This window comes from Cebus imitator, unplaced genomic scaffold (assembly GCF_001604975.1).
Source record: "Cebus imitator isolate Cc_AM_T3 unplaced genomic scaffold, Cebus_imitator-1.0 Scaffold38, whole genome shotgun sequence".
Taxonomy (NCBI): domain Eukaryota; kingdom Metazoa; phylum Chordata; class Mammalia; order Primates; family Cebidae; genus Cebus; species Cebus imitator.
The window spans coordinates 10,329,123-10,338,962 of record NW_016107353.1 but is presented as its reverse complement, the minus strand read 5'-3'; the positions used below and the strand labels follow the sequence as shown (position 1 = coordinate 10,338,962).

General features: G+C 36.0%; 1 protein-coding gene across 1 annotated transcript in view; it reads left to right on the top strand.

Annotated features, from left to right (window-relative positions):
• LOC108301902 (zinc finger protein 254-like) overlaps positions 1-9,180 on the top strand; it is a 32,277-nt gene extending 23,097 nt beyond the window's left edge. Inside the window, 4 exon segments of the mRNA XM_037737434.1 lie at positions 5,211-7,580; positions 7,660-7,873; positions 7,875-8,405; positions 8,898-9,180. Coding sequence (XP_037593362.1) covers positions 5,211-7,580; positions 7,660-7,873; positions 7,875-8,405; positions 8,898-9,030 — 3,248 coding nt within the window. The 3' untranslated portion in view covers positions 9,031-9,180.
• The last annotated feature ends 660 nt before the right edge of the window (positions 9,181-9,840 follow it).

Below are 9,840 nucleotides of genomic sequence, written 5' to 3'. Positions count from 1 at the left end.
AAAAAAAAAAAAAAAAAAAAAAAAAAATTTGTTTTATATGTGAGTCTCTAACCATATTCTACTAAATATATGCATAATTTAGAAATGTAAGACCATTCTTTAATTCTAAACTTGGATTACAGTAGTTTTATTTTGTGTAAAAATAGTGTATATTCAAAACATAAAAATTGACAAGTTTCGGCTGGGTGCGGTGGCTCACGCCTATGTTCCCATCACTTTGGGAGGCCGAGGTGGGTGGATCATGAGGTCAAGAGATTGAGACCATCCTGGTCAACATGGTGAAACCCCGTCTCTACTAAAAATACAAAAAAATTAGCTGGGCATGGTGGCACACACCTGTAGTCCCAGGTACTCGGGAGGCTGATGCAGGATAATTGCTTGAACCCAGGAGGCGGAGGTTGCTGTGAGCCGGGATCACGCCATTGCACTCCACCCTGAGTAACAAGAGCGAAACCCCGTCTCAAAAAAAAAAAAAAAATTGACACGTTTCTTCTAAATTAATATCTATTAAAAGTTTCTCATTAGCAGCTCCTATTTATGATTGTACTACATGTTCCCTGAAATTTTATTGCCATGCAATAGATACCAGTAATTTAAAATGCCTGCCTTTCATGAATGCACAGTTACAGTCCGACATTGCAGTTATCCACACAAATGATTTGTTAACGTACATTAATGTTGCCAACTAGATTTTATGAGAATCATAAAATTTTATGAGATTTTGCTCCACACTGCCTTAAATTGTACAAAGCTAAATATTGGCATGTACAATTATAATATACTAAAAAATCAAAACACAGTTAACAGATGTAACTGCTGTATTATTTTTTTCTCATATTCTTCTTCTAAGATTTTCTTAAAAGAGAAGCATAATGAAAGATTTCTTTCATTATGATCTTGCAGTTCTATATTAGTGTTTTTTTTTTAGTTATTCACATCAGTTTATTGTGTTTTTGGTTTTACTTATGAATTATAATTTTAGACAATTGCAATTCTGCTTGTATACTTTAAGTCAGCCTGGGGTTTAATTAAAAGATAAATGAGCCATGTGGTTTATCACAATTAGATTATATGTGTGTGTTTATGTTTACAAATATGACCCTAATTTTGATGACAGCTTATCTTGTATATATTCTTTCTTAGCTCATTTTCTCCTCCACTTCCTCCTCCTCCTCTTCCTCTTTCTTTTTCTTTTTGAGACGTAGTTTTGCTCTTGTTGACAAAGCTAGAGTGCAGTGTATGATCTTGACTCACTGTAACCTCTGCCTCTCTGGTTCAAGTGATTCTCCAGCCTCAGCCTCCCAGATAGCTGGGATTACAGGCACGTGCCACCATGCTTGGCTAATTTTGCAGGTTTTTTTTTTTTTGGAGATGGAGTCTTGCACAGTTACCCAGGCCGTAGTGCAGTGGCTTGATCTCAGCTTACTGCAGTCTCCGCCTCCCGGGTTGAAGCAATTCTCTGCCTCAGCCTCCAGAGTAGCTGAGACTACAGGCATGTGCCACCACGTCCAGCTAATTTTTTTTTGTATTTTTAGTAGAGACGGGGTTTCACCATGTTGGCCAGGATGGTCTTGATCTCCTGACCTCGTGATCCACCCACCTTGGCCTCCCAAAGTGCTGGGATTACAGGCGTGAGCCACCGTGCCTGGCCCTGTAGTTTTCTTTTAGTAGACATTTTGCCATGTTTGTGAGGCTTGTGTCGAACTCTGGACCTCAGGTGATCTGCCCATCTCGATTCCCCAGAGTGAGGGGATTATAGGTGTGAGTGACTGTGCCTGACCTCTTAGCTTATTTTCAATGTAGGTTTTATCTTGTCTGAGTGAGTAGCCTTGGAAATTGTATTATTTTCACCGTGTGTTTAATGATGAATATGTGTTTTTTTGGTGTGAAAAAAGCACCTTTGTGTTTTGAAGGTAATTTTTAAAAAGATTCATAATTTTGTATTTCTTCCAGTTTTTCAAAAAATAGTTGTTGTGAAAACACATATAATTTACCTTCTTACACCTATGTAAACGTACATGTCAGGGGCAAACATGGTGGTGGGTCACATCTGTAAAGTCAGGATTTTGAGGGGCCAGAATAGCAGGATTGCTTGAGCCCAGAAGTTTGAGACCAGCCTGGGCAAAATATGGAGACACCCTCTCTACAAACATTTTTTTCTAAGAAATAGCCAGGCATGGTATGGCACTGTCCAGTATTATTTTATTTTTAAACAAAATTGACTCATTTTAGCATTTCTTTTTTTTATATGCATAGTCTCAATCTGATCTTAAACTCCTGGTCTCTAGTGTTCCGACAGCCTTGGCCTCCTAAAACTCTAGGATTATAGGCATGAGCCATGGTGCCTGGCCACTACGTAGCATTTTTTTTTTTAGAACTGTACTAGTGGGTGATGAACACCCTCACCTTTTATTTTGGAAATTTTAAATTTTTATCTTCTTTTTGAAGTGAAATAAATTTCAACCAAGCATTATTGGTTAGGAATATTTTAAATTACATCAACGTTTGGAAAGTTCTCACCTTTTTTTATCTTCAAGTAACTGCTGTATTATTTTTTTCTCATATTCTTCTAAGATTTTCTTAATGAATTATATTGATCTAATTGATGATATCTAATAAGTTTTACATTCTATGTTTTATTTTGTTTTGCAATTTTATATTTTTGTGTTTTATATTTTAGGGTATGCCACCACACATCTGTTAATTGTGTTTTGATTTTTTAGTATATTATAATTGTACACACCAATATTTAGCTTTGTATAATTTAAGGCAGTGTGGAGCAAAATCAAATATGAATTAGCCATGTGTATTTTTCTAATAGAATTATCTCCGTTTGCCTGTGAAAATGTTATACTTGTATTTGTTTTTGTAACTTGTATATTTGTTGTGTAGGTTTGTTGTGAATGGTTTTCTAATTTTGTGTAGATGAGTAGTCATAAAATTCTTATAATTCCAACATCCTATTTATTTGTGAATCTATATGATTTTTGTGTGGTAGAAACACTTTTGGATTTGAATATAATTAAAACTATTATAACTCTTATGTCTTTTAGGTATTATTGTTTATTTTTACTTGTCAAAAAAATTACCACAAAATAGTTTTAAATATTCAGTTTAGTCATATTAATTATTTTCACTTTGTCATGCAACATATTGCTAAAATGGTTTTATCTTGCAAAGCTAAATCTTAATACATATTAAACAACTATGATTTTTTTTTTCTTCCTTTTTCAAGATGGAGCCTTGCTCTGTCACTTAGGCTGGAGTGCAGTGGCATGATCTCAGCTCTCTGCAACCCCCACCTTCCAGGTTCAAGTAATTCTTGTGCTTCGGCCTCCTGAGTAGCTGGGATTACAGGTACCCACCATCATGCCTGGCTACTTTTTGCATTTTTAGTAGAGATGGCATATCACCATGTTGGCCAGGCTGGTTTTAAACTCCTGACTTTAAGTGATCCACCTGCCTTGGCCTCCGAAAGTGCTGGGATTGCAGGTATCAGCTACCATGCCTGGTCTGAATTTTTTCTGTTTTATGGCACTTTGCAATCAACACTCTGTTCTTTGTTTTTAAGAATGTAACTGCTTTATATATCTCAAACAATCTCTGTCTTTGTGACTGCCTTATTTTATTTGTATAATGCCATCAAGAGATATCTTTATAGTTGGTAGACTAGATCCTGGTTGATGAATACTGAGTGGTATTCCAGATTTTTTTTTTTTTTGAGACAGAGTCTCACTCTTGCTGCCTAGGCTGGGTCTCAGCTCACCACAACCTCTGCTTCCTGGGTTCAAACGATTCTTCTGCCTCAGCCTCCCGAGTAGCTGGGATTACAGGCATGAGCCACCATGGCTGGCTGATATTCCAGATATCAGATGATATCTACTGAATAATTTGGTGAAAGAAATTTGCGTTAATTTTACCTATTTTCTACTATAAGGACATTAATTTTACCTGTTTTCTACTATAAGGACATGTGCACACGAATGTTCATTGCAGCACTGTTTACAATAGCAAAGACCTGGAAACAACCCAAATGCCCATCGATGATAGACTGGAGAGGGAAAATGTGGCCACATATACACCATGGAATATTATGCAGCCATAAAAATGATGAGTTCATGTCCTTTGTAGGGACATGGATGAACCTGGAAACCATCATTCTCAGCACAAACTGACACAGGAGCAGAAAATCAGGCACCGCATGTTTTCACTCATAGGCGGGTGTTGAACAATGAGAACACATGGACACAGGGAGGGGAGCACTACACACTGGGGTCTGTTGGGGGGGAAATAGGGGAGGGACAGTGGGGGGAGGGGAGTTGGGGGGAGAGAGCATGGGGAGAAGTGCTAGATGTGGGTGATGGGGAGGAAGGCAGCAGATCACACTGCCACGTGTGTGCCTATGCAGCAATCTTGCATGTTCGTCACATGTACCCCAAAACCTAAAATGCAATAAAATTAAAAAAAAAAATTTTACCTATTGGCAGCTTTGTGCTGGCATAGTCTGAAAACACTTGTCTTGGCTGGTGATCATGGGAGTTTCTCAAAGATGTTTTATGGATATGTGTTGTCTAAAATTTTGTGTTTATTTTTTAGTTAAGAGATTTTACTCATATTACTTTGTAGGGGTCAGTAATCACTTGCTGCACCTGCTCTCTTTCTGTGGTCTCCCTTTACTGCAGTCTCTCTGCTGCTGTAACATTTTTCCTTGGTCTCAGTAGACTCAAACTCTCATTCCAACATATGCCACCATTTCTTTCAGCACTTTATGTCATCAGAGACAGAAACCAGTGTCAGGAAAAGCCCCTAAAACCCAGAAATGACAGTGAATGTGCTAGTATTTTACTTTTCTTTTAAAACAGAACCCAAGAGTTGGGAATTTACTTGTAAAGGCCTTATATTATAGTGGGAAGGAGGAAAAGCTGTGTTGGGTAAATTTAACAGACTTTCCTTTTCCTTCTATGTGGGTTTTTGCATTATGTTTATCTGGGACATTGTACACATTTAACTCATTTATAAATTTTTCCCCGGATGTGTTTTGGTCTGTAGGTTTTTGTTACATTTACATGTGTATGAAAGAATTAGGGCCTATGGTATTTTGCAATGCCATCTTGTTTATGTAGTTTATATAATTTTGTAGGTAAGATTTTAGAACTATACTAATGTGAGTCTAGTAAGTGGAGTAATTATTTTTTTAAATTTTTTTTCAGGTATATGTCCTCATTTTGCCCAAGATCTTTGGCTACAGCAGGGCATGGAAGATTCTTTTCAAAAAGTAATACTGAGAAGATACGAAAAATCTGGACGTGATAATTTACAGTTAAGAAAAAGCTATAAAAGTATGGATGACTATAATATGCACAAAGAAAGTTATAATGGACTTAACCAGTGTTTCACAACTACCCAAAGAAAAGTATCTCACTGTGGTAAATATTTGAAAGTCTTTTATAGATTTTTAAATTCAAACAGACCTAAGGTAAGACATACTGGAAAGAAAGCGTTGAAATGTAAAATATGTGTCAAATCATTTTGCATGCTTTCACATAAAACTCAGCATAAAAGCATTTATAATACAGAAAAGTTTTACAAATGTAAAGAATGTAGAAAAGCTTTTAATTGGTTCTCAACCCTTACTTATCATAAGAAAATTCATACTAAAAAGAAACCCTACAAATGTGAAGATGGCAAAGCTGTGAAGCAACTTTCAACCCTTACTACACATAAAAAAATTCATACTGGAGGGAAACTATACAAATGTGAAGAATTTGGCAAAGGATTTATATGGACATCAACCCTTACTGAACATAAGAGAAGTCATAGTAGACAGAAACCATACAAATGTGAAGATTGTGGCAAAGCATTTTTATGGTCCTCAACCCTAACTAGACATAAGAGGATGCACACTGGAGAGAAACCCTACAGATGTAAAGAATATGGCAAAGCTTTTAATCAGTCCTTTAACCTTACTACACATAAGATAATTCATACTGGAGAGAAACCTTACAAGTGTGAAGAATGTAGCAAAGCATTTATATGGTCCTCAATACTTACTGAACATAAGAGAAATCACACTAGAGACAAACCCTACAAATATAAAGAATTTGGCAAAGCATGTAGCCAATCCTCAACCCTAACTAGATATAAGAGGATGCACAGTGGGGAGAAACCCTATAAATGTGAAGAATGTGGCAAAACTTTTAGCCAATCCTCAACCCTTACTACACGTAAGATAATTCATCCTGGAGACAAACCCTACAAATGTGAAGAATGTGGCAAAGCATTTATATGTTCCACAACACTAACTAAACATAAGAGGATGCACACTAGAGAAAAACCCTACAAATGTGAAGAATGTGGCAAAGCTTTTAATCAATCCTTTAACCTTACCACACATAAGATAATTCATACTGGAAAGAAACCTTACAAGTGTGAAGAATGTGGCAAAGCTTTTAATCGATCATCAAATCTTACTACACATAAGAGAATTCATACTAGAGATAAACCCTACAAACATGAAGAATGTGACAAAGCTTCTAGCCAATCCTCAACTGTTACTACACAGAAGATAATTCATACTAGAGAAAAACCCTACAAATGTGAAGAATGTGGCAAAACTTTTCATCGATGCTCAAGTCTCACTACACATAAGATAATTCATACTGGAGAGAAACCTTACAAGTGTGAAGAATGTGGCAAAGCATTTATCTGGTCCTCATCCCTTACTAACCATAAGATAATTCATACGAGAGGGAAATCTTACAAATGTGAAGAATGTGGCAAAGCATTTTTATGGTTCTCAACTCTTGCTGCACATAAGAGAATTCATACTAGAGAGAAACCCTACAAATGTGAAGAATGTGGCAACGCATTTAGGTGGTCCACAACTCTAATTAAACATAAGAGGATGCACACTGGAGAGAAACCCTACAGATGTGAAGAATGTGGCAAAGCTTTTAGCCAATCCTCACACCTTAGTACACATAAGATAATCCATTCTGGAGAGAAACCCTACGAATGTGAAGAATGTGGCAAAGCATTTAACCAATTCTCGACTCTAACTAAGCATAAGAGGATGCATACTGGAGAGAAGCTCTACAAATGTGAAGAATGTGGCAAAGCTTTTAATCGATCCTCAAATCTTACTAAACATAAGATAATTCATACTGGAGAGAGACCTTACACGTGTGAAGAATGTGGCAAAGCATTTATATGGTCCTCAACCCTTACTGAACATAAGAGAATTCACACTAGAGAGAAACCGTACAAATGTGAAGAATGTGGCAAAGCATTTAGTCAGTCCTCAGCCCTAACTATACATAAGAGGATGCACACTGGAGAGAAACCCTACAAATGTGGAGAATGTGGCAAAGCTTTTAGCCAATCCTCACATCTTACTACACATAAGATAATTCATACTGGGGACAAACCCTACAAATGTAAAGAATGTGACAAAGCGTTTAGCCAATTCTCAACCCTAACTAAACATAAGAGGATGCACACTGGAGAGGAACTTGGCAAATGTGAAGAATGTGGCAAAACTTTTAAGCAACACTCGACCCTTAGTACACGCAAAATAATTCGTGATATAGAGAAACTCTACAAATGTAAAAAATGTGGCAAAGCTTTTAATTGATCCTCAAATCTTACTACATATAATTGATACTGAAGAGAAACTTTACAAGTGTGAAGAATGTGGCAAAGCATTTATATGGTCCTCAACCCTTACTGAATGTAAGATAATTCGTACTAGAGAGAAACACTACGGTTGTGAAGAATGTGGCAAAACATCTCTTTGGTCCTCAACCCTAAGAAAACATAAGAGAATGCACACTGGAGAGAAACCCTACAAATGTGAAGAATGTGGTAAAGCTTTCCTCAACCCTTACTACACATAAGGTAATTTATACTAGAGAGAAACCCTACCAATGTATAGGATGTGGCAAAGATTTTAAGCAATTCTCAACCCTCACTATACATAAAATAATTCATGGTGTAGAGAAACTGTACAAATGTGAAGAATGTGGCAAAACATTTATCTGGTCCCCAACCCTTACTAAACATAAGGTAATTCATACTAAAGAGAAATCCTACAAATGTGAAGAAGGTGGCAAAGCATTTCTATGGTCCTCCAACCTAACTAGATATAAAGGGATGCACACCGGACAGAAACCCTACAAATGTAGCAAAGCATTTAAATGGTCCTCAACTCTTCCTAAACGTAAGACCATTTATATTAAAGAGAAACCCTACAAATGTAAAAAATGTGGCAAAGCCTTTAAATGTTTGTCACACTTGATTTTAGATAAGATAATTCATTCTGGAGAAAACTACCAATGTGAACAATGTGGCCAAGCTTCTAACTAATGCTCACAACTTATTGCACAGGAAAGCATTTATACTTGAGAACAAATATACAAATATAGACAAAGTTAAAAAGCCATTAAAGGCCGGACGCGGTGGCTCAAGCCTGTAATCCCAGCACTGTGGGAGGCCGAGGCGGGTGGATCACAGGTCAAGAGATCGAGACCATCCTGGTCAACATGGTGAAACCCCGTCTCTACTAAAAATGCAAAAAAATTAGCTGGGCATGGTGGCGCGTGCCTGTAATCCCAGCAACTCAGGAGGCTGGGGCAGGAGAATTGCCTGAACCCGGGAGGCGGAGGTTGCGGTGAGCCGAGATCGCGCCATTGCACTCCAGCCTGGGTAACAAGAGCGAAACTCCGTCTCAAAAAAAAAAAAAAAAAAAAAGCCATTAATACCTGCTCACATCTTACTCAAAATCAGAGCATTCATACTAAATAAAAGCATTAAAAGTGTAATTACTATCAAAAGGTATATGAGAAAATATGTCTTTAAAGGGCAGAAGAGTATTTATTTTGCTTTAGTTTATATTGAAGAAAACCCTGCAAGTGTAAAGAATTTGGAAAAACATTTTTTCAAAAGCTACAAACTATAAAACACCAAAGAGTTCATACTAACATATATTTTTGCAGAGGCAGTAAATATAAAAGATATTCAATCCAAAATTAAGTCTTAATATCAGGGAATGATTCACAGTAGAAATGGCTAGGACACTCAAACTTTAGACATTACACTAAATCAGAGTGCTGAGTATAGAAAATAATACGAACTAAAGTTTGCGTAAATATTTGTATATAATTTTAAAAGAAGTACAATAGTTTTTAGAGAGTTATAATTACATTCAAAATATACTTTCCTTGAAAATTACAGGATTTTTAAAAAGTGAATAATAATGGATTTAAACTCTTAAATTACTTCATGCTGTTTCATCATTCCTGGTGTATTCACATGTGAAGGCATGTGACTAATTGTTGCTGCATAAAAGATATGAGAGTTTTTTTTTTTTTTTAATTAGACAGGCATTATTACCTTTTCTATGGAATGGTAAAGATTAAAATGTAAGATGAATGATGAAGATTTAAGTAGAGAGGCTCTTTGTGGGTAACTTGTGGGTAAAAAAAAAATTATGTTAGTATGTTTATTGTACTTCTATGGAATAATATGCAGTATATTGTTTAAATTATAAATTATATGTGATCTTTTCAATTTAACATTTTTAACATGTTAAATACCGTTGTGAATTCAATGAAGTTTTATGCTACTAACTTTAACCTATTTCACCTTACTCAGGCTGTAGGTAAAAGATGGTAACAATACACTATTTGGTAAGACAATGGACTGATATCTCTAGTAATCTTTTTTTTTGCCAGTGGCTTTATATTGTCCATAAGTTAAAGAAAATTGTTTCTATAAGTGTATTTTTTGTTCTTAATTTCACATTTAAATTTCTTTTTCTTTTTTTTTTTTTTTTTGAGATGG